Consider the following 25518-nt stretch of genomic DNA (forward strand, 5'->3'; position numbering starts at 1 on the left):
TGTTGAGGCTGGTACATCTCCTAGATGTACTATGCACTAGGCATTGCAGTAAGCAGTCTTACATGCATGTTAATCTTCGCAACCACCCTATGCTGAGGTAGATGCTATTGTTGTTCCTACTTTGCAGATGAGGAAACAGCTGTTCAGAGGTAGAGCTAGGTTTTAAACTCAGGCCCTCTTTCCAGAGCTCTTGTTCCTCACCACTCTGCCACACACAACTAGACTGTGCTCCCCAAAGTAAGGACCTTGCCTGGCCATCTGTTCCCTTGCACATAGGCCGCAGTACGGGCCAGTAAATATTCGTTGAATCAATTCACTTCTAAGGCCTTAACACTGCACTGTTGATGCACACATTGAGTTTTCAGTCAGCTCCTGGGCTTTACTTGCTAGTATTGCTAAAGTGGGTCTCCTTGGATTTTACAGTTGGTTTTTGGTTTTAACTGTAGACTGAAACACTTGTCCCTATTAATTTTTATCACCACAGATTTAACCATTGCTCTAGCCCACGGAGTTCTTTTTTCACATCCCTGACTCTTTCACCTAACATATCAACTACCTGTAAGCTTCATTTAATCTGCCCATTTGGTTGGCATTTATCAATGGTCTCACTAGAATCAGTGATATGACTAGTGAATAGGACAGACCCCTGTGGCTCACCAGTACAGTCTGCTTTCCAGTCTGATATCCATTCACATATAAACAATGAACCAGATCATTCACCATTCATTAGTTTGACCAAACTATTTGCCACATCATATTTTATTAATGTGGATATTATAAGAGACAGCCAAATACCTTGCTGCAACCCAGACACACCTACCATATTTACTGTATATTCCTGACCCACCAAGCTGGCACCCCTATTTATTTATTTATTTTAAACATCTTTATTGGGGTATAATTGCTTTACAATGGTGTGTTAGTTTCTGCTTTATAACAAAGTGAATCAGTTATACATATACATGTTCCCATATCTCTTCCCTTTTGCGTCTCCCTCACTCCCACCCTCCCTATCCCACCCCTCCAGGCGGTCACAAAGCACCGAGCCGATATCCCTGTGGCACCCCTATTTAAATAAGCACAGAGTAGGTCTGATGTCTTTAAAGAGAAGGTGCAGGAGTGGACCATACCACAGTCCCTAGAAATGGAACACCCTTCCCCAGGCTGCTGAACTGGATGAGTACTGGATGCTCTTTTCATCCCAACTGATCTTCTCCATGAAGACAGCACTGAACACAGAACCCCAGGATGGGATATAGTGCTGGAGAAGGGGGTGGGTACCCTGAGACTGTCAGTTTAGGCAAATGAGCTGACATCACTTTCCAGGGAGCAGTGTCTGGGTGGCCTGAGGTCAAGGCATGTGTCTGCCAAACTAGAAACGGGTGCATGCTGGGCTTGGAATATCATTACTACGAAACAGGATTATCTTGAGCAATGATTCTAAATGGGATTAGAAATGACTCTCTGTTACTCAGAGATAATCAACCACAGCAGCGGTGGGAGAGACATCAAGCTCGGCACACTTTTCTGGGGGCATGGTGCTGGCATTCCGGGCACCTGGCCAGCACACTCACCCGCCCTTTCTTGCTGGGAAATACTGGGAACTGCTCTTCACTAGGCAGCTGCGGCCACCTGGGATGAGAGCAAGCTCCACATCAAAGTGCCCTGCTTTGGGGTCCCATGTTCTAGGCCCAGCTTCTTAGATGAAAAGGAGTGGAAAAAGAATCTCCAAAGCCCTACTGCTTCTGCATCACCCATCAGATACTGGTGAGAGGCAAGTAATACCCCCACCTCCATCAAAGATAGGCTTACCTGCAGGAAATTCACTAACTTCCTGAGGTCACCAATCAGCAGCAGCAGTGTTAGTCATAATAATAATTAAGACACTACCACTACTGCTATACTACTATTAACTAAAGTAGCAAACTCTTATCAAGTGCTTACTATGTGGCAGGCATTATTCTAAACACTATACATATATTTACACATTTAAAGTAGCTCAGCTTATTATCTCCATTTTATGGCTGAGGAAACAATCACAGATAAGTGAAAGAACTTGCCAAGGTAGATGACTAGTAAGAGGAAGAGACAGCTTGGATGTGAATCCAGGTCGTCCAGCTCTAGAGCTCACAGCTCTACCACATGCTAGACAGTTACAGCCTGAGAGGACCATGGTCCGTGCTGGATAAGGCTTTCCTTTATCCTCACTGGTCTCCAGACCCTGCCAGTGCCCCCTACTAACTCTGGTACATCCCTACTTTCTTACTTTTATGAGCCTATGCTCACAATGGTGCTTATTCCAGAAATGCTGTCTTTCTGCTCTCCACCTCTACCAACCAAAATCCTGTCCGTCTTTCAAGGCCCACCTCATGTGAAAGGGCCTCCTTTCATGATTAACCCCTACCCCAGCACTCTAGGCTGGTCTTCTCCGGGTACTGACCACATTCTGCCTCAATCTGCCGTTAAAAGGAGGCTTGTTTTATCCCTTTTCTGAAAGCTTTTTTGAAGACAAGGAGAGTAGTTTGTCGGTTTTTAGATTTCTCAAAAAATCATCCAGCACATAGTGGGTCATCAAGAAACCCTGCCTGAATTGACTTGACTCCTGGTCTTGGCACCCCTTGATTCACTGCATGGCTTTGCTCCCTGCATCTTCCCTACCCAGGTAGTATAATCCAGTGGAGAGAATAAGGGTTTGGGGTTCAGAGGGACCTGACTTCAAATCCTGGCTCCCCCTTTCACTTACTGGACAACCTTAGGCAACTCTGAGCTTCATTTTCCCTATCTGTAAAATAGGGATAATAATCCCCCCATTTTAGGATTGCAGTGAGGATTAGAGCCAACATGGGAAGTATTCGACATGGGCCTGGCACACAGAAGACACTCAGTCAACCACAGCCATCATCACCACTATAGTCAGGAGATCAGATAGCACAAAGCCAGCCTCCTCCGGCCAACGGAAGCACCACTCTGCAGCAAGCAGCCAGGCTGAGAACAGGCTGGGGACCTTGGGAAGAGACTATAGGCCTCCAAAGCAGGATAGACGTCCATGTTGTCAGGTCCCCTGGTACCTACATTAAAGCACAGGTACTGGGGTTCTCTACATGCTCTGCCCCTGGCCAGCCAGCAAGGAAGAAGAGCCTCCCATGGAGGCTGCCCCAGTCCAGCTGCAAGAGAAGCATCAGCTCTTTGCTCTAAGAACACTTGTGGAGCTGTCGGCCACACAGAGAGGCCTGTAAAACCTCTCCTGCAGGTCAGCGATCTGGCTTGGGCTGCTGGGTTCTTAAAGATAGGATTTAATGCCCCCCCTCCCCTTAGTAAGGTGGAGGGAAAATAAGCAAATGCTAAAAATAAATGACTGCTATGAGAGGGAATTAAATGGTCTTCAGCCAAGGATGGCGGCATTTTAAAATTAACAAAGCCCAGGTACCACATCCAGGAAGGCCTTGGCAAATGCGTGTTATCCACTCATTAGCTCAGCTCCTCAGGGACTCCAGCCAAGCAGGGAAGGCAGTGCCGGGAAGCAGTCCTTCCGATGCTGATGAAATGCACCCCGGGAGAAAAAGCAGAAGGAGGGAGGGAGACTCTTGTGGGGAATTTCAAACAGTTCTGCTGGAGCTTCCTTCTCTGCCTGGCAGTCTCACTTCCCTGAGGCAGGGGCTTTCAAGGCAACCAGCAAGCCCAAGTGGACTCAAATCTGAACCTCCCCCCACGACCCCACTGTTTCAGGATCTTTGGTTCCTGAAGCTCCACAATGGCCATGCTATTTAGGTGGTCCTCCCTGCGTGGCAGTCCAGGGACAAGGAAACCAAGAATGATGTGGGATGAGAGGCAAGCTCCCAGTCCTGAACCCTGCACTTTCTCCTCGCCATAAAGAACCATATGACACTTTGTGAGCCCACTGTATACCACTCATAAGGTGAATTTATCACTATTCATTAGTAACTGTACTTCATGACATCACGAACCGTGTGAATCCACAAATCTTTATTCTCTACTAACAATCAGAATATATAGTACTCCAATGTAAGATACCATCAACTATAAGAATTCGAAACATTCCAGGTGACTATAAACAGTATGAATTCATTTTAACTCTACTAACAGGAATTCTCAGTACACCAAAGGTCACAATTAACAGTGAAAATGTAGAGAGATATGGTGGTTTTTTGAAAACTTTTTAAAAGTCTGTTTATTGAAGTATCATTTATGCATAGTAAAATTCATCCTTTTAAATTGTACAGTTTGATGAGTTCTATGACCACCACTATAATCAACACTTAGAGTATTTCCATCACCCCAAAAGTTCCATTGGGCCCTTCCTCCCACTCCTAAACCCTAGCAGCCACTAACCTGATTTCCGTCCCTATAGTACTGCCTTTTCCAGACTGTCATATAAATGGAATTATACAGCAGGTAGCTTTTCATGTCTGGCTTTAACTTAGCATAAGGCTTTAAAGATTTGACCATGTTGTTACCTGTACAAGAAGTTTGTTCTTTTTTTACTGCTGAGTAGTCCACTGTATGGATGTACCATAATTTGTCCATTCACCAGATGATGGACATTTGGGTGATTTCAAGTTTTTGGTGATTATGAATAAAGCTACTATAAATATTTGCATACAGGTCTTGCTGTAGATGTATGTTTTTATTTCTCATGGACAAATATCTAGGAGTTGGTATTGCTGGGCTGTAGCAGCAATGATAAATGTATGTTTTACCTTTATAAGAAACTGCTGAAATATATTCCAAAGTGGCTATACCATTATGAATTCCTATCAGCAGGGATGACAACTGTTCTGCATCCTTATCAGCACTTGGTATTGTCAGTTTTAAAAATGTTGGCCATTGGTATAGGTGTGTAGTGGTATCTCATTGTGATTTTAACTTGCATTCCCCTAAATGCTGAGTATCTTTCATGTGCTTATTTGCCATCAATCTCTTCTTTGGTGAAGTGTCTGCTCAAATCTTTTGCCTGTTTTTTAAAAATTGGGCTATTGGGACTTCCCTGGTGGCGCAGTGGTTAAGAATCCACCTGCCAATGTAAGGGACATGGATTCGATCCCTGGTCTGGGAATATCCCATGTGCCGTGGAGCAACTAAGCCCATGCGCCACAACTACTGAGCCTGCGCTCTAGAGCCTGTGAGCCACAACTACTGAGCCCGCATGCCACAACTACTGAAGCCTACACACCTAGAGCCCATGCTCCACAACAAGAGAAGCCACCACAATGAGAAGCCCGCGCACCACAACAAAGAGTAGCCCCCACTCGCCGCAACTAGAGAAACCTGCGCGCAGCAACGAAGACCCAGTGCAGCCAAAAATAAATAAATAAATTTATTTAAAAAAAAATTGGGCTACCTTTTAATTACTGATTTGTAAGAGTTCTTTATATCTTCTGGATACTATTCTTTTATCAGACGTGTTTTGACAGCTTCTTTTTTGAGGAATTAGAATACCATTTTTCTTCCAAACCACTATCCCCTGCATATACATGCTGATGAAGAAAACAGGACAGACTTAAATTTTCAATTTACAAATACCTTAGTGTCATTGGACAAAAGGTCAAGCAGTACTCAGTACCTGTTAAAACTCATGAGACTATTTTTACCTCTATGATGAGCGCCCAACCACCATTAGGCTTTAAAGAAAGCTACATCTGGAGAAATGGCTGTCCTATAAATAGCTTTTGCCCCCCAGGCTCTGCACCTCCCAAAGCCCTGTTCTGGTCCGCCAGGCTCTTGGAATGGTCAACAGTCGTCACACTCCATTGCTGGCCATTGTCCACTGGGAAAGGTAGGAGGCTCCCAATCCACCCCTCAGTGAAAGAGCAAACAGTGCGGCCTGTGGCTGCCTGGACATCAAAGTAGAGCAAACAGGCCCGGCAGGCCCTGCCTCTCCGCCTACACATCCTGCAAATGCCATCTGAAGGAGCATCCCTGAGGGGGTCATGACTTTCAGCTTGTCACAGCACACATCAAAGTTTGCACCACACACGAACTGGGTGCATGGGTTCGAATCAAGTTGCCCAAGAGCGGATACTCAGCCATTGTGTCCAGTTTTAATCCCGTGTTTTCCCAAGTAATTAAGCCTTCTTGCTTATGAACTTGTGACTAAGTAAAGCATCACTGAGAGGTTGTAACATCAAAGTGCCTTCCACCGTCTGTCCATGTTTAGTAAAATTGGATTTCTTTCCCTTCTTAAAGAAAAACTAATTGAATTTAGCTGAAGGCTGGGTATATTTGCACGAGCCAGTAGAGGCTGTGCTAAGTCACAGTGGTCATCCTGGGACCCTGTGGCTTAGCGTTTAGCTGGGCTGGGTCAGAGTGCAACACGGAATGAGGCACCCAGACTCAGGCTAAACAAGTGCCTGTGGCATGAGGCTTATGGAGGGCTCACTGTGGAGAAGGGGCCAGCCCCCGCCAACTACTCCTCAAGTCAACACTACACCCAAGCTGTTACTAGGCTGGCAAAAGGATTGTCCTAGCAGAATGTTGGTAAATCTTTGGCAGGAGGGCTACTGAAGACAATGGCCATCACAATGCTCAAGTCCTTGATGTCAGCAGTCCAAGTAAGCTTCTTAAGGCAAAGGCTGTGATGCTTACTTAGTATTTGAATCCCCTTTAGCCTAGCATATCAGCACCTGACACAGTCTAGTTTTTAAAAAAGTCTGCTGGATGCATAACATGATAACATAAAGGTATGTCAGCACAAAGTTCCTCTCTCCTGAAGAACCAAAACTCTCTGTATCCCTTTTTTGCCCTGCTTGTCAGGAAACTTCAAATTAAATTCATACTCCATTCCACTAATTACCTGATTTACAGTGAGTACAGCCTGGTCCCATTTATGTAAAATTAGACACATAGATATAGATATAGATATAGTGATCAGTCTCTAGGTAGAGGGGATTCAGTTGATGGCTACTTTCTTCTCTATATTTTCTTTACAAAAACAATAAACCTATTTTTGGAAAAGAAAATCTCTAGTTCAATCCTGATAGAATTATCTTTCCTTTTACCAATATGATTTCTGATCTTGATCCAGTTTTAACTCTCCTGTGTACATTTATATTTGTATTTTGATTTAAGTCACCTTAAACCCTTTCTGTAAATAAAAGGAGGGAATAAATTATAAATAAGTTCCCATGCATATTTTTAACATTTTGTTCTATAACACTGTATTTTCTGTTCAAAATTAAACAAAATAGCACTCTCTTTACTATTCAAAATTAAATAAAATAATAAATACATATATAAATAAAGGTTCACAAGAAGATAATCTCCTTAAGTATAGAGACTACTGTGTTCATATCCCCAAGGACTTAACACATTAAGCAGCCAGGCACTAAAGGCAGTTGAGGGTGAAATGACTGGGCTTCTCTCAGGATATCTCCTTTGAGCTTGTGGGCTGCCAACATTCTAAAGGAGGTGAAGGTTCTCTACTTTCAGCCTTGAATCACGGGGTGCTGTCCCTCTACTCGCCCTTGACCCAACCCATTTCAAAGGTGGTGGCATTTCAGGCTTGGCCAGTATGATTCCAGAAGGGTTTGGTGACTGATGAGATGAGAATCAGCACACTTCTAATACAGAAAAACTTACTGGCAGATTGTGCTGGGATGGACACGATAATCCTTCAAGACCACTCCCATGGCACCTTACCAATGAGGCCTACCCACCCTGGCATTCCCTTTTACCAGATTCTACTTTTCCTTTTTTTCCATTAGCACTTCTTATCTTCTAATATATAGTTTACTTATGCATTGTATTTATTGTTTATTGTCTGTCCCTGCCTCTCTCTACCCAGGGACCACCACTTGTACAGAAATAAGCTCTTTGAGGATAGGGATATTTGTCTGTCAAGAACAGTGCCTGGCAAACAGTAGGTGCCAAACAATTTTTGTGATATGAATAAATAAAGCCAACCTGAGAGTATGCTATTTTCTATAAAAATCTGTCCTCACTGGGTACCGGAAGGAAGAGGAGGGCACAAAATAGAAGCTTAAAACACCAATAATTAGTTCTAGGAACCAAGTACATACAAGCCAACACTCTCACTTTGCTCAATGAGCATCACTGATTTGCTAATGGCCCTGGATAAAGACAGAGCAATCAGTTAAACCAACAACTCATTAGATTCAGAGAGAAGTGTCCTCAAAGCACATCTACTAGCTATGTGCTCACTGATTGGCAGTACTCTTAAGTATAGTGTTAATTCCTATTCTGTCTCAATGCTGATAAAATCAAACATAGAAAGGCACATACCCCCTCCCTTTTCTCCACCACGGGTTACCTCTTGCAGATGGAGATACCTGCAAGCTGGGAAAGACTGGTGGGTGGGGGTGGAGGCAGGGGAGGGGGGTTATAAGTGGTAGAATAAGCACATGTGTGTTTGTGTGTAGAGGTCTAATGTGAGCAGCAGAGAATAACATCTCACCATTTGTAACCTGTAGCATATACATTATCTCATTTGATTCTCACAAGAATATAGTAAGAATCTATCTGCTCTGTGGTGAGATTCAGTCCCCTCACCCCCTCTGCTTTGATACTATCCTGTCCACACTGCTCTGATACCACTGATTACACTATACTCTGTTTCTCTACCTGCCTGTCTTTTCCACATTAGACCACGAGCTCCCAAGGCCTCTGATTCCCCAGTGATTAACATAAAGCCTGGTTCAGAGTAGATATCTACCAAATGTTTGTAGAAATAGTTGATGTCAGGTGAAGAAACAAGGTGTTCATAGAATTTTGAAATTCAACTAAGGGTCAGAGCCAGGACTGGATTCCAGGCTCTCAACTGTGGAACCTATTTACATTAATTTTTCTTTTAAAGACTATGTGCTTAAAGCTAAAGGGGCAAATAAGGAGAAAGAGTGCTGAGATCAAGTTCACAACAGAGCAGCAGAGAAGAGAGAACTCTCAGTACAGCTAAGTCTCTCAGCCAGTCTGAGGCAGTGCCTCCCTGACATAAAATACCTGTTTGGTTGATTTCCACCACATTTATGACCCTTCCAAAGGTGGCCAGTACTGGCAGATAAAATCCTTAAAGATCTGCTTGAAGGGAAAATGAAAACTTCCACCTCCCACCATCAATGTCAGTGGCTGTTACTAAAGCACCCAGTCTGCCTTCTTTGAAAGCATCTCTTTTTGCTCTTTTTCAATCAATTCTTTTGCATAATCACAGCTAGAGACTGCGATGTAATGGCAGCATCCAGCCCAAGCCCTGGATCTGGCAGTGGGAGGCAGCAGTGAGGTACAGTAAAACACACAAACTCTGCAGGCAGTCAGACCAGGTTCTAAATTCTATCTGTGTGACCTTAGACAAATCACTTTACCTCTTTGGGCTTCAGTTTTCTCAGCTGCAAAATGAAAAATAATAATATATATCTTGTGGGTGGTTGTAAGAAGTAGAGATAACTATATACAAAGTAGACTGTTTCAATCTTTACACAACAGCTGCATGCTGGGGGAATGGGGAAGCATATAGGAAAACAGCAGGGCCTCCAATGAGAGGGAAGGAACACCCCCACCTGCCCTAGTTTATACAAGAACTTCCAAAGGAACAGCCCAATGGAGCCCTTGCTGGGGACAGTGACTGCAGACTGCTCAACATGGATAATGATAACGTAATCATAATGATAACTTACACAGGTACACTTAACCACTTACAACAGGCTTTCAAACATTTTGTTGCTTCAATAAAGCAAATGACTCGCCTAAGGTCACAAAGTCAATGAAGGATGGAGCTGTGATCCAGAGCTACATCTTCCCTCTCCACATCTCCTATACTTTCCATTGCACCAGGTGTAGACCAGTTCCTTAGGCTGAGTCCATTTCCCTGCCTTTCAAGAAGACAGCAGGGGGACAGGCAAGGGTGGGAGAGGGTTCAGGATCGTGGTCTGCAGAGCTCTGGCAAAGGGAGCCCCATGTGGAAGGAGATCTCTCACCTGTCGTTTCGGTTGATGGCTGCCACCATGAGTGCTGTCCAGCCAAGTTTGTGCCTTGCATTGACATCAGCACCTTCCGACAACAGCCTAGAAAGAGACAGAAATATTTTCAGTATATGGCTTATCATGGACATAAGAGTGGAAGAAATGAAAAATCAATAAACAGGGAGGCTAGATGAATTTGGAAATAGTTATAGGGCTTTGAGAACTAAATACCCATCCCAGCTCCTCTGGTCACTCTCCCTTGACCCCAGCCTTCTCCTACCTCTCTCCCTCTTCCCTTAAATGAGTTTGCCTCTGCTGTCATCCTCCCAGCCTACTGAGGAAAGAATGTGCCTTCCCCCCGTCCAGAATGCTCTCTCCCTGCCTCTCTGCCTATTCTAAACCTACTTTCATATAATGGGATACAACCCTGGCTTGAGGACTCTCTCCCAAGTAGGCTTTCCTGACTCATCCAGTCCACAGATCTCTCCTCCTTCCTTAGAATTCCCCCATGCTTAGCACCAAATGCCCAATGACACTTCTCATCTATGTAGCTCCCGGTTTACGGAAGAATCCCACTTCTCAAGTTTATTTGTATGGTCGCTGTCTGGAAATTGGAACTCTGAATGCAAGGGAAGATGGAAAGAATGTTAGAAATGCTAGATTAGGTTTCTAGAAAAGTTCATATGAGCCTATTTGACTCTATATGCCAGTGCCTAGTACACAGTAGGAGCTCAGTAGCTGTTAACAAAAGTTTTTAAGTATACCACTAAAAGCCTGAATTCTGGGTCCCAGTAGCAGGGGGCCCTATAATGTGGGGGTGGATAGAGAGGAGAACGAAGAGAACCAACTCTTACTGAGCACCTCCTACAAGCAGGAACTGCCCCAGAACTTTACATACATGCTCTCATTCACTCTTCACACAAGCTTAAGGAGCTGGTATTAATCTCCTCTTTTCATGGATGAGGTAATAAGTTCAGCGAGGGGAAATGACTCGCTGAAGGTCACAAAGCTAGTTAAGGAGCAGTACAGTGACTGGAACCCAAGTCAATAATGGCTCTGCAGCCTGAATCCTTCTCACCTCACCAACCTTCCTCTACACTGAACCTGACTCCATGTAACATGGAAGAGAAAAGACTAAATGGACTCCAGCAAATCAGCATGACATATGCTTGGCCCTGTGCTGAATTCTGGGATGGGAGTGTGGAGAAGACATGGGGTTTGCCCTAAGGAATTTAGTTGTGGAGGGAGGACTCAGGATAGCAGGAAAACAAAGGCTGTCGTGTGTGGTTTCCCACCATAAGTGCTGTAGGAGGCCAGGAAACAGGGAGACCAAAAGTCAAGTGTTTCACCAACAAGGCAGGAGCTGCTTATGAGGAATGGGCATTAGGGGGAACTGGGAAGCTGTCTACTCTTCAGTGCGTTCTAGACGAAAGGGCACTGGCAGAGAGTCCAGAGGCTTGGGGTTGAGTCCTAGCACCATTCTTATACCATAATCTGTAGTAAATGCCCCTCTGGACCAAGCCAAGTCTAACCTCTGTGCTGCTGAGGTAAGCAGGTGATAAAGGCTTGGGAGGATGAAGAGACACATCATGTACTCATTCGTTCACTCAGCCTGTGCTGATGCAGGGAATGAGACAGGCACTGTCAAAGCCTGAGGGGAAGACAGACCAGCAAGCACGTCGCTACACATCAGACGAGTGCTAGGAAGGGGGCCTCAAGTTGCAAATGTACAACCAGGGAACCTAACCTAGCCTTAATGACCCAGAAGGCCTCTCAGAGGAAGTGATGATAGAGAGTTAGCAAGACAAAAGGGGGCAAGGGAGGGAAGGAGTGTTCCAGGCAGAGGTAAAGCCTCTCATCAGAGTAGAAGGCAGCACGGGGTATATGAGGCCCTGAAAGAGGTCTGGCACGACTCAGGCACGAAGTGCGAGGGGAGTGTTGAGAGAGGAGGTTGGGAAACCCTCTTCTCTCACCTCTAGTTTGAAAGGTTTCTTCTGGTCAAAGTCCTGGGCCTCTTCCTCTTACCACATACACTGTTAAGCATCCTTTATGCAGAAACAACTGTCCATAGCCAAAGGTGTTAAAGAGGCTAAGAACCCTGGGGATAATTTTCTGAGACAGAAATCTCTCTTTGCACAAAACCTTCCCTTGTTTAGCAGGCCAAGTGGTGCTGTGGAGAGCGCAAGTTTCTGAGAACTGAGAGACTGGAGTCTGATTTTAACTGTGATTCTGGTTGGATGGCTTCACTTCTCTGGCCCTCAGTCTGTAAGACCAGAAAATCAGGAAGGGCTGATGAGAGGTGTCTTCGGGAAAAGACTTGCACTATGCCTTGAAGAATAGGAACAATTTACAGAAGAGGGAGGCAGTGCATGCCAGTCAAGACAAAAGACACAAGATACTATTCAGAAGCAGGGAAGGGATGAGAAAGTATACTCAGAGACCATCAGGTAGATCCATCTGTGTGACAGTTAGCAGCACAGAAACAGGCAGCTGCCAAGGTAGGCAGGGCCTACCACAGGGCCTCAAAAGCCAAGCTAGGAGGCCAAGGCAGTAGGCATAAACCTTTTTTAAGCCATGGACTCCTCTGAGGATAAATCATCAAAGCTGATGATTCTTTCCAGAAAAGTGCACAGGCACACACACACTCAAAAAAAAAAAAAAAAATCTTTCTTTACATACAATGCCCAGGGGTTCGTAGGTCCCCATGAAATCAATAGTGGACCCTAGGTTAAAAACCCAATCTAAAGGGTTGACAAATGCCTGGCATGTGTGTGCTATGGTCCTGCCCTCCTGTATCTCAGTCAGAAATCATGACTCTCTCTCAGCAGTTCTTTCCTATGGAGCCTTTGAAAGAGCCTCAGAATCCTTCTCAACACTGGTTTCAATCAGCTACCATCAATAAGAAGAAACCTATTTGCCATTCCTTGGACTCTCACCATAGGCAAGTGGGGTTGTCACTGAAGGTTTGGGGCAAAAGAACTTATAGAATTAACCTAATAGCTTAAGCAGGCTGAATTTGAAAGGAGACAGAATAGAAAATGGGGACAAGGAGACCAATTTGGAGGTTGCTGTAACACAGACCAAGGGAGATGAGCTAGGGCAGGGAAATGAGAAAGTGCGCATGAACAGAAGAAACGCAGTGCAGCCAGAATCCTTTATGCCTTTAGTGGGTCAGTGACCTGTGTTCCCCTGCCTGGGCCCTGAGAATTCTAGAAGCAGCACTCCTCTGGAGGCAGTGCTGAAGAAAGAAGATTGAGATGCCTCCTCTTCCTGCCCCTTAAGGGCTGAGGGTAGTGTAATAAAAAGAAAAAGATGAATAAAAGCCTCTGGAGCAAGTCAGACGTGGATTCAAATTCTGGTTCAGCTAGATAATGCTGAGCAAATCAATTCTGAGTCTCAGTTTTCTCACCTATCAAATAGGGACAGTAATCTCTAATTTGCAGGGATCCCAGCCCAGTCCCTGGCACATAGCAAGTACTCAGTACAAAGTGGTTTTTGCCTGCCACGCTACCCTGTTTCTATCTCTTTGAAGGAACAAAGCGATCTGGCCTCAAGTTGGTAGTGGCAGGTTGGCAAGTACCCTGGGATTCTAACACAGGGTCACATGGGATGACCTGGGTAGTTCAGCCAGGCTGGCTTCACGCACTCCTTTGTTCATTTATTCAACAAACATGCAAACACTCACTCTGTGCCTGGCCGCATACTGGCTACTGAGGAGGAGACGACTGAAGTTCTTGCTTTCCAGAACCTAAGCCAAGCAGGGTTTTCTTTTATTTTTTCTTTATTTTTATATATATATATATATATATATATATATATAAAATGTGCGTGTGTGTATTTATTACTTTTTTCCACAAATAATTGCATTTTAAAATTATTTATTTATTTATTTATTTATTTATGGCTGTGTTGGGTCTTCACTGCTGCGCGCAGGCTTTCTCTAGTTGCAGCGAGCAAGGGCTACTGTCGGTTGTGGTGCACGGGCTTCTCATTCAGTGGCTTCTCTTGTTTCAGAGCACGGGCTCTAGGTGTGTGGGCTCAGCAGTTGTGGCTCGTGGGCTCTAGAGCGCAGGCTCAGTAGTTGTGGCGCACAGGCTTAGTTACTCCGCAGCATGTGGGATCTTCCCGGACTAGGGATTGAACCCCTGTCCCCTGCATTGGCAGGTGGATTCTTAACCACTGCGCCACCAGGGAAGTCCATAATTGCATTTTAAGATATGTTCATACTGCTAATTCATACAATAATTCCACTTTTAAGTTGCTACTTAATGCTCTATGGCACATCCACCAGATTTTCCCTCTCTGCTCTCCCAGGGATACCCACCCAGCTAACCTCCATCTCTCAGCCACCAAAAGCAATGCTCAAAGAACATCCTCTTACATATACCCTTTTGGACCTGTGTGAGTATTTTCCCAGGGCATGTACTCAGAGTGCAATCCCTGGGTTACAGGGTTTATATCACTTGATTTAACTAAATAGTGCCAGGGTCCTACAGGACAACTGCTCCATCTACCCTCCCACCAGCAGGACAGGGGTGTTCCTGTGTACCACGGACACTTGGCAGTAGTCAACTTCCTAATCACTGCAAGTTCAATAGGTGTAAAGGGATCTCACATTGTTGTTTTAATTTGCATGTCTCTGATTACCAATAATTTTGAGCTACTTATTATATGCACATTAGCATGCTGAGGTTTCCTTTTCTGTACACTGCAGGGTTTTCTTTTAAGAGGAGGAACTGCTGGGAGAGAAGGCTTCTCCAAACTTGCTATCCTTTCAATGAACAGTGTAGAAGGAGCACAGGGCAGAAGCAAGAGACCTGCATTCTAGTTCCAGTTCTGCCACCTCCTACTCTGACACCCCACAGAAGGTATATTATCTCTCTGAGATTTAGTCTCTTTATAGGTCCACTAGGGTTTTAAGAGGTGACACTGAAATCTGAAGGAAAGGGCTCTGCAAACCTGAAGGGATCATTCCTAGGAGGCAAATCTTAGTGTTTTTTAGTGAGACACCAGCTTTTAAGCCCTGCCCAGCATACTGGCTATCATCCTTTGCAGCCTCCTGGGGCTGAGGTGTAAAGGAGAAAGCAATGGCCCTGGAGTCCAAAGGCTGGAGTTCAAATTCTGGCTCTGTCACTTATTAGCTGTGACATGGGGGCTATTAATCCCTATTGTGCAAGGTAGTTGTAAGGATTAAAAGAGACACCACATGGCAGAATTCCATAAGGAGTGGTGGCACCTAGTAAATCAAGGAAGGACCAGAACAAACAAAAACATCAGTGACTCCAACTCCAAACAACTTCTCCTCTTTCAGAGCTGGGTGGGCCTCTCCCCCACTTCCCCTCTGTGTGCAGAGCAGTCCCAAAAGTTAGGATTTCACAAACCCAGGTCTCCTCCATTTCATTTTGTTGCTTTGCAAGTGAATGCCCAGCGGGCAGTCATTTCAAAGTCCTGGGCCAGCTGGGCGGGTGGATGCCTGCTGAGAGCAGCTGAAAGGGCCTCTGAGGCCTGAGAAAGCCACCCTTGCTCTCCCCTGTGATTTTCACCAATGGACAAAATGTGGCAAGTGAATTAATCTCTTTTAAAAAGAGCAATGCTTGTGACAGAGCATGGTGTCTCCGAAAAGGTTAGGATTCCATCATCCCTGAGATGATGAGTGAAAGGCTTAATGCAGGTTGCCACTCAGGGCAGAGCTGCCTGTGGCCAGGGGCTGAGAAGTGAGGGTGGGCACTGCAGGCCTTTCTGGGCTCACTCCAGACTTGTGGAAGCCCCTTCCCTAATGAACTAGGTCTCCTGCTTGGCAGGGCAGTGGTGGGTGACACTAAACCCAGGGTAGATGATGGAGAGGAGACCACACTAGCAGTCCAGAGTTGAATCCCAGCTCATGTACAACTCTCAGGCAGTAGAGAGGGGCAGGAAAATAAGCGAGAGAGACCTTGGTTCAAATGCAGGCTCTGGCACTTACTGGGTGGGTAGTCATGGACGAACCAGTGACTCAACCTCTCTCAATCTCGCTTGGTCTCCTCACCTGAATAACAGCTCCTGCTCTCAGAGCCTGTTCCAAAACTGTTAAAAAAAGGGAGAGGACTCCACCAGCCCTACTCCATATGTCATTCAGGGGCACCATGAAGAAACGAGACAAAATATATAAAAGCACTTGGTATGCGATAAAAGTGCTATACAAATGGAAGAGTCTATTTCATTACTATCATCATTTTCCAATGAGTGTCTACCTCATTTTAAGGAAGCAACAGAGCAAACTAGGATGATATATCCAAGGTGTACACAGAACTTGGAATATAAGTGCTCCAAATTTTCTGTGGATTGATAAATGGATGGTCTCAAATCCCCAGGCAAGGGCAGTGGTAGAATAAGGGTTCTCCAGCCCAAGAGCTGAAGATTTCCACATAAGAGTAACTAATCAAGGGAAGAAAAGCTGCTCCCATCTATCAGGGACCCAGGAGAGTCCTGAAGGCTACGGACCAAACAGGCAGCAGTGGTTACCTCTTTTGGGGAAGTGGGGGTAAGGGATTCAAACTTTCACTTCCTGCTATGAACTCTTCTGTATTGTTTGAAGTTCTGTTGCTGTTTTTTTGTAACAATAAGCATACTATTACTCTTAAAAAAAATTTCTTAGGAAAAGAAGAACTTTGGACCTAGAGCTTATACTGAGTGAAGTCAGTCAGACAGAGAAAAACAAATATCATATGATATCGCTTATATGTGGAATCTAAAAAAAAGGTACAAATGAACCAACTGACAAAACAGAAACTGAGTCACAGATGTATAAAACAACTTACGGTTACCAAGGGGGAAAGGCAGTGTGGGGAGGAGTGCGGGGGAGGGGTAAACTGGGACAGTGGGCTTGACAGAGACACACCAGTACATATGAAAGAGACAACTAATAAGCACCTACTGGATAGCACAGGGAACTCTACTCAATACTCTGTAATGACCTATATGGGAATAGAATCTAAAAAAGAGTGGATATAGGTATACGTATAACTGATTCACTTTGCTGTACAGCAGAAACTAACACACTGTAAATCCACTATACTCCAATTAAAAAAAAAAAAAACAAAAAAAAAGAGAAAGAAAAACTTACCCTTTCTTCCTCCCAGAAGCCTTCCCTAAGACAGCCTTGGTGCAGCCATGGTGCCCTGTGCTAGCCTGTGTCAACAGCTGTCATACAGTTTCCTTGTCCTACTTTCCCAGTAGTCAGCATGGCCCCCTAGAAATGAGGACATGCCATGTTTCTTGACTTCCGGTGCTGGCACAGCAGCCCACGCCAGAGGGCTCAGGGGTTGAACAAATGAATGCCTGTAGCACTTCCCTATACAAATCTCTCACCTATACTCATGTGCCTGTCTTCTTCCAAGAACTTAGGCTCCTGTGTATATGTGGAAGATGTGGGTGAGGAAAATGTCCTCATTCTCAGGGCTGAGGACGCTTAGACACAGGCCTGGGGCTGGAAGGCCATGGGTTCTAGTCATGGCTTGCTCAGTAACTAGCTGTGTGACCTGGATAAATCTGTCTCACTTTTCTCTGCAATAAAATAAGGGAACTGAATTAAATGATTTCTCAAGTCCCTGCCAGTTCTAAAATCTTAGGATTCTAAATATGTACAGCATCAAAACAGAAGTGAACTCCTGGCAGACACGGGCACCAGCATGACTTCCAAAGAAAAGTCAACTCCTCAGGCTTGCTGTTTATAGGAGGGAGGGAGTCCCAGACAGGGATACAGGACAGTTTTGAGTTATTATGGCTAACAGCTCTTCCACTCAGGGGAGGGAGGTAACACTTGGTTTTTCTTCCTTCTTCTTTATGACCAATCAATATAAAGCGGCCACTGAACTTCAATCGTGCATTGTTCCAACTGATTTCCGGACCCTTCACATGAACTGCCCTCAGCTGCAGCTGGGGAGGGGGCTGAAGGGTGGGAGCCCTGTCCCACCTGCATCAGAGGCCTGGAAGCAGTGAGCCATGCAGACTCAATCATAATTGCTATCTGGGCAACAGGGCCCTGGCTGGAGCCTCGCAGAAGGTCCTGTTTACAGTAATAACAGCACCAGGCCCTGCTGTCTGAGCAGAGGCAAGGCGCCTGGGGCTAGAATCCACACACTGCCTCCATCTGTGCCTTATCTACCCGGTGGGTCTGGGCTGGGAAGGGTGGGGCAAGGGAGGAAATGCTGCTCTCAGACCCCAGCCTCGGCCAGCTGACTTCAGGCAGGTCCAGGTGCTCCAACTCCACAGACATGAGGCCTCCCTGGCATCTTTTGCTTTCACTGCTTGGACTGAGCACTCTCATTCAAGGGCTGGCTCAGGGCCCTGCCCCTAGGAATCTCTCCAGATGCTCTCATTCCCAGTGAGGTAGCCCATCCCAGCGCGGCCATATCTGGACTACTCCAAGGGGCAGTGGGTGGGCAGTGAGGGAGGAGGACTGGCACTTAGGCAGCACCAACAACAAATGAGGTGTGCTGTGTAATGTGCCTGCATGCTTCATAACCAGTTACCTCCTATTGTATAAAGTTTTAAAATTTCCAGATGTAAAGAAGGATCCACTGAGATCAATCTGTCCAATCCTTCCTTTTATACATACAGATATGGAGGCTCAGAAAGCACCAGCCTTGGAACAGACTGATGCGGATATAAGCCTGCACCTGTCTCTTCCAGGCTGTGTGACTTTGGGCAGGTCATCTTTACCTCTCTGAACCTCAGCCATCCTACTTTATCAGTCTGCTAGACCTACCTAACAAGGGTGCTGAGATGACCAAAGGAAATAATGTATGCGTAAGCACTTCCAAGTGTTAGCTATCATCATTACCATTGTTTTATGTGTTCAAAAGCATACAGCAGACGGGACTTCCCTAGTGGCACAGTGGTTAAGAATCTGCCTGTCAATGCTAGGGACTAAGGGTTCAAGCCCTGGTCTGGGAAGATCCCACATGCCGCAGAGCAACTAAGCCTGTGCGCCACAACTACTAAGCCTGCACTCTAGAGCCCGCGAGCCACAACTACTGAGCCTGAGTGCCACAACTACTGAAGCCTGCATGCCTAGAGCCCGTGCTCCACAACAAGAGAAGCCACCGCAATGAGAAGCCTGCGCACCACAACCAAGAGTAGCCCCCGCTCGCTGCAACTAGAGGAAGCCCGCACCGCAGCAACGAATACCCAACGCAGCAAAAAATAAATAAATAAATTTATTATTTAAAAAAAAGGCATACAGTGGAGGAACTGTATCAGAACTTTACTGAATACTGCTGGATTAAACAGAATAAAAGCCAAAGATGGGACCATTCTTTGTCCCATCTTTCTTACAGTTTCTAGGAGGAACTTGGCACACATTAAAGTGCATAGATTATTATTATTTTTAACTCTTTATTTTGAAATGATTTCAAACTTACCAAGCAGTTAAAAAATAGCACAAACGCACAAAACTCAGGTATATCCTTTACTTGGATTCTCATTACATTTTGCCTCATGTGCCTTACCACTCCACTCCTTTTCTTTCTCTCTTTTTTCCTAGACCATGTGAGAGTTAGTTTCAGACATTATACCCCTTTATTCCCAAATACTTCAGCATGTATTTCCTAGTATAAGGACACTCTCTTACATAACCACTAACCAATAATGACTGAATTCAGAACACTTAGCATTGATAAAATATTTTTATCTAATATATATCCCGTACTCAAATTTCTTCAATTATCCAAATAATTTTTTTAGCAATTTTTTTAATAGGGGATTTTATAGGGGATTGCTTTATAGCAATCCCCTCTCTGCTCCAGATCCAGCTATAATCCAGGATCAAAACTCGAATCAGGGACTTCCCTGGTGGTGCAGTGATTAAGAACCTGCCTGCCAATGCAGGGGACACAGGTTCGATCCCTGGTCTGGGAAGATCCCACATGCCGTGGAGCAACTAAGCCCGTGCGCCACAACTACTGAGCCTGTGCTCTAGAGCCCACAAGCCACCACTACTGAAGCCCACGCTCCACAACTACTGAAGCCCACGTGTCTAAAGCCCGTGCTCCACAATGAGAAGCCACCGCAATGAGCAGCCCGCGCACCACAACGAAGAGTAGTCCCCACTCACCACAACTAGAGAAAGCCTGCGTGCAGCAATGAAGACCCAATGCGGCCATAAATAAATAAATAAATATATTAAAAAAAAAAACTGGAATCAAGCATTGCATGTGCCTTCAGTTTCCTTTCATCTAGAACAGTTCCTCAACTTTTCTTTGATATATATTCATGATATAGACATTTCTGCAGAGTCAGGCTAGTTTGTAGATTGTCCTTCAATTTGGATAACAATTTTTTTGAGGAACCACGGCCTATTATTCAACTATTCATTCCACAAACTTTTCATGAAACTGGTTATTATAGGACTCTGAGCAGGATACTGAGGGCAGTTTGATGAATTACGCAGTGTTCTTGTTTTCAAGGTGTTCACTGGATAGCTACACACCTGGCAAACAGCTAAAATACAAGCAAGGTACCATGTGAGTGTAGGGCAGAGCAAGAGCCACAGGGATGACTTCTTGGAGGCAGAGGCATGAGCTGTGCCACAAAGGATGGGCAGAAGCACAGATTCCCTTAATGAATTCCTGGGATCTTCTATGGGAAACATCTGTACTTCCTCAAGCAGTGTGTGCCATGGCTGGGACTCAATAAAACAGAAAAACCAACAAGGCCAGAAAGGGGAGGGGGCGGTCCAGGGCACTCTCATCTGGGTACCTCACTCTCATCTGGGTACCTCTGGGCTCTAAGCTATGTCCCAGTCAGCAGCTGCCTTGGTGACAAGAAGGCAAAGTCTGTCTAGGCAGTGAAGTGTGGGAAAGGGCCATGAGCGCCACCTACTGGCACCACGGCAGGCCTCTAGGCTGCCACAGAGGGCAGTAGGGCAGCTGGGCAGTTGGCTCGTTGATAGGAAGCTTGTCATACTATGGCAACGAGACACAGAAGTGGCTCAAATTTCTTAAATTGGGTTGGCACTTGGCCCACTACTGCTAAGCTCCAGAACCCTATGAGATTTTCAGTAAAGAATGGACTGTGCAAAGCCAACCACAGTACCTGGCCCTCTAGATGGGGAGGGACAAAATCTGGACTTCATTAATTCAGGTTTGTCCCAGTAACAAAACTTAAGTAGCCCCTTCTCCAACCAGGCTCTGTGCTGGGCACTGAGGGTACAGATGAATCAGACACGGATCCTGCCCACAAGGAGCTCGCAGTCTGAACTGGGGGTGGGGAAATGGAACAAGTAAGTACACAAATAAGTGCTTAAAGGATCACAGGTGTTCTGAGAGCTGTTTGTACAGGGTCAGTGAGCACACTGCATGCTTGGCTCTTCCGGTCTTGCAAAGCTCTTGAATGGTGGAGTTCAAAAGTGCTCATGTTTCTTGAGCAGCCTACTATGCATCAGGCACTTGACATTTATAATCTTAACTGGTCCTGTGATTAGAGGAAGAGCCTGAGTCATATAGAGAGAGGGTAACTGACTTGCTTAAGATCACATGGTCAGTTAAGTGGCAGCTTGGGACTGGACCCCATGCTCTCTCTACTGAACCACACTGCCTTCCAGGGCACATATTCCATCTTCTTCCCTTTTTTCCCACATTTAGCCTGGGGCCAGCACAAGTATCTGATGGGACTAACCAATTGACAGAAAATGATAAAGTAGGAAAAGCCTTAAGTGAAAAGGAGGTTATCTGAGGGATAGAGATACTCTGATTAGTTCTGCTGTCTAGAACTTTCTCCCCTGGAAGAGACCCCTTCTCTTAGACTGAAGATGAGAAAGGCCAGATCCATCCCTTCTTCTTCGTGGTAGTCTCCATACTACCACCACCACTTTCACAGCTGCATGGCAATACAATACTTTAAAGTCGTCTTGGTTAAAACAAGCTTGGCAAACAAATCTAATTGGTAGGTTATAGAAGTACAGGAAGCCCCAACATCACTAATCATTAGAGAAATGCAAATCAAAACTACAATGAGGTATCCCCTCACACTGGTCAGAATGCCCATCATCAAAAAATCTACAAACAATAAATGCTGGAGAGGGTGTGGAGAAGAGGGAACCCTCCTGCACTGTTGGTGGGAATGTAAATTGACACAGCCACTACAGAGAACAGTATGGAAGTTCCTTAAAAAACTAAAAACAGAACTATCATATGACCTAGCAATCCCACTACTGGGGATATACCCTGAGAAAACCATAATTCAAAAAGACACATGCACCCCAATGTTCATTGCTGCACTATTTACAATAGCCAGGACATGGAAGCAACCTAAGTTTCCATCTACAGATGAATGGATAAAGAGGATGTGGCACATATATACAATGGAATATTACTCAGCCACAAAAAGAAACGAAATTGAGTTATTTGCAGTGAGGTGGATGGACCTAGAGACTGTCATACAGAGTGAAGGCAGAAAGAGAAAAACAAATACCGTATGCTAACACATATATATGGAATCTATAAAAAAAACCTAGGGGAAGGACAGCGATAAAAATGCAGATGTAGAGAATGGACTTGAGGACACGGGGAAGGGGAAGGGTAAGCTGGGACGAAGTGAGAGTGGCATGGACATATATACACTACCAAATGTAAAATAGATAGCTAGTGGGAAGCAGCTGCATGGCACAGGGAGATCAGCTCAGTGCTTTGTGACCACCTAGAGGGGTGGGATAGGGAGGGTGGGAGGGAGACGCAAAAGGGAGGAGAAATGGGAATATATGTATATGTACAGCTGATTCACTTTGTTATACAGCAGAAACTAACACACCACTGTAAAGCAATTATACTCCAATAAAGATATTAAAACAAAAAAAAAAAGAAGTACAGGAAGCCCTAGTTTTCTGTAGACTGGGCTGACTGCAAGCTTAACAGACTCTAGGAGTATAATGCAGCTGCCAAGAAAGCTAATGCAAGCTCAGGCCATGTTAATAGATTCTTAAAATCTCTAAAAAGGGGATCACTGCCCTGCTCCTCCCAATAATGGTCATGCCACACTGGAATTCAGAAGGGGCACCAAAAACTTTGTGGCCACTTCATTAGAAAATGACTAGGATGAGGACAAGACTTGAAATCACAATTTAGAGAACCAAGGGTTATTTGGCTTGGAGTTCTGTCTCTTAATATTTAAAAGTCTGGAACAGGAAAAGGGAGCTGTGTAGTCCTAGAAGACAGAGCAGGGACCAAAGAGGGGAGCAGTAGAGAGCGCTAACTCCATAACAGCAGCCCACCACGTGTCAAGTGCTATGCCAGGTGCTTTCACAGTATTACGTCAGAATTCACCACGACATAAAATATAATACTTTTCTAATTACAAAGTGCTTAAGCTTACATTATTCCAACTGCCCAGAATGTCTTTCCACTGAGCTCCTTGTATCCAAATACTACCCATCTCCAGGCCCAGACTAAATGCCCCCTTGTCTATGGAGCCTTAACTTTTCGTATGTACTAATTACAATTCTCTTACCAGACTGAAAGTTCTTTGAAAGGCAAAGGTCATGAGGATACATCTTTATGGTCCTCCTCAATGCCAAGTGGAGCATACTGCTCATGATGGGCCTTAAGAATGAATAAATGGCAAAGAAAATGTACAAATGGCCAAAAAACTTATTAAAAGATGCTACCAAGGAAATGCAAACCAAAACCACAACTAGATATCACTACACACATACTAAAGATGGCTCTAATAAAAATGACAACGAATGTTGGCAAAGATGTGGAGAAATCAGAACCCTCATATTCTATATTGCTGGTGAGAATGTTAAAATGGTTTAGTTACTTTGGAAACTAGTGTGACAGTTTCTCAAAATGTTAAACATAGAGTTACCATATGACCTGACAGTTCCACTCCTAGGTATAGATATAAAAACATACATTCACACGAAAACTGTACACAAATGTTCATAGTAGTGTTATTCATAACAGTCAAAAAGTGAAAACACAAATGTCCATCAACTGATGAATGTATAAATAAAATGTAGTATATCTATACATGGAATATTATTCAGTCATTAAAAGGAACAAAGTACTGATACATGCTACAACAGAGATGAACCCTGAAAACATATTAAGTGAAAGAAGCCAGTGACAAGGCGCCACATATTGTATGAGTCCATTTATTTGAAATACCCATATAGGGAAATCCATCGAGACAGAATGTCAATTAGCAGTTGCCAGGGTCTGGGAGAAGGGGGAATGGGGAGTGACTGCTAATGGGACTGGGTTTTTTGGGGGGAAATGGTGATGAAAATGTTCTGGAATTAGAGAGCAGCGATGGTTGCATAATCTTACAACTATATTAAAAAACCACTGAACTGTATACTTTAAAAGGGTGAATTTTATGATATGCGAATTATATCTCAAAAGGAAAAATAAAATGAATGAGTAAATGTTTGACCAATCAGTCTGCTTATCATTCAGGAGGGAGAGTGTGCCTCATACCTAGAGGTGCCTAACTGAGGGCTGGATGTTGCCCATCAGAGAACCTAAAGAGGAGACATGAATACTGGACAGGAAGTGAGGCTGGAGACAAAAGTGCCTTGGGTCCTAACAGACCCATTCGGGGGCTGTACCTGAGTCCCAGTTGGCCCTGGGAAGGATACTCCTCTGCCTGCTGGACTCTGAACCCCTGGGAATTTCAGGGGCCTCCTCCAATTGTTTGTGCTTTACATTCGGTCCCTGCTCACTATCTGCAAAAGCTGGTCAAATACACAGACTTCCCGGGAGGCCTGGGTGCTATCCTCGCAAACAAAAGGGCATTGAGATGGAAGCCTCAGCTCAGCCTCAGAGAGGGATTCTTATGCAGCCTTCCTGGGCCTCCCATCCACATGAATGGAGGATCCTGGAGACCAGTCAGCCTGCCCAGCTGCTGTACCCTCCTGCTGGGTAGACTCTGGAGAATAAACAAGGTTTTATTCAACCAGTCAATCAACTGGCCAGACTCTGTACTGTGTGCTTTCTGAATGCCCAGTCAGCCTTGTGTGACTAGCTATGGTGAAGGCAGGAGGAGATGCCATCTACCTGGCTGTGACAGCATGGCCTGGGTGAGGAGACACACGCATGAAGCAACTGAGAAGAAAGACAATGAGGTGAAAACTAAACATGATACCATTTGGCTCAGACTTTAAGGCTGTGGAAATGTTGATAAGAAAGATCAACATGGGCTGGAACTAGCAGTGAACTGCAGTGAGAAAAGCACATACTTTGCATTCACATGGGACTCGGTTTAAATCACAGCTCTACTTCTTACAAGCTGTAGGGTAGTAAGCACTAAATCTGTCTGAGCTTCAAGTGGAAAATGATTATAACGCAATCTGTTTTGCAATACTGCAGCAAAGAATGAAGGTAATACATATACAGTATCTGGTACTCTGCCTCACATAGAGTGGGTATCTAATAAATGGCAGGTATTATTATTAGGGAGGGTGAGCTTTCTGGAAAAGGAAGGGCTTGAAGGGGGCAATGAACCACGAACAGGATCTAGATAGGGGTGTGAGGAGAACAGGGGTAGAGTTGGAAGTGCTACAAAGGCTCACAGGTAGGAAGAAGTAAGCTGTGTGTTTAGGGCTAGAGAA

The 25518-nt window shown here is 44.8% G+C and overlaps 1 protein-coding gene across 7 annotated transcripts in view; it reads right to left on the minus strand.

The window, feature by feature from the left end:
- The window catches only part of CLPB (ClpB family mitochondrial disaggregase), a 179218-nt gene that overhangs the window by 133610 nt on the left and 20090 nt on the right, over window positions 1-25518 (minus strand). For all 7 annotated transcript variants that reach the window (XR_009542451.1, XM_060159912.1, XM_060159908.1 and 4 more), the window contains exon 3: window positions 9945-10031. Coding sequence is in view for 6 of the 7 variants with exons in the window: in XM_060159912.1 (XP_060015895.1) it covers window positions 9945-10031 (87 nt within the window). In the remaining variant the exon portion in view is untranslated. The remainder of the gene's footprint in view (window positions 1-9944; window positions 10032-25518) is intronic.

This window comes from Lagenorhynchus albirostris, chromosome 9 (genome assembly GCF_949774975.1).
Source record: "Lagenorhynchus albirostris chromosome 9, mLagAlb1.1, whole genome shotgun sequence".
In the NCBI taxonomy this organism is placed as follows: Eukaryota; Metazoa; Chordata; class Mammalia; order Artiodactyla; family Delphinidae; genus Lagenorhynchus; species Lagenorhynchus albirostris.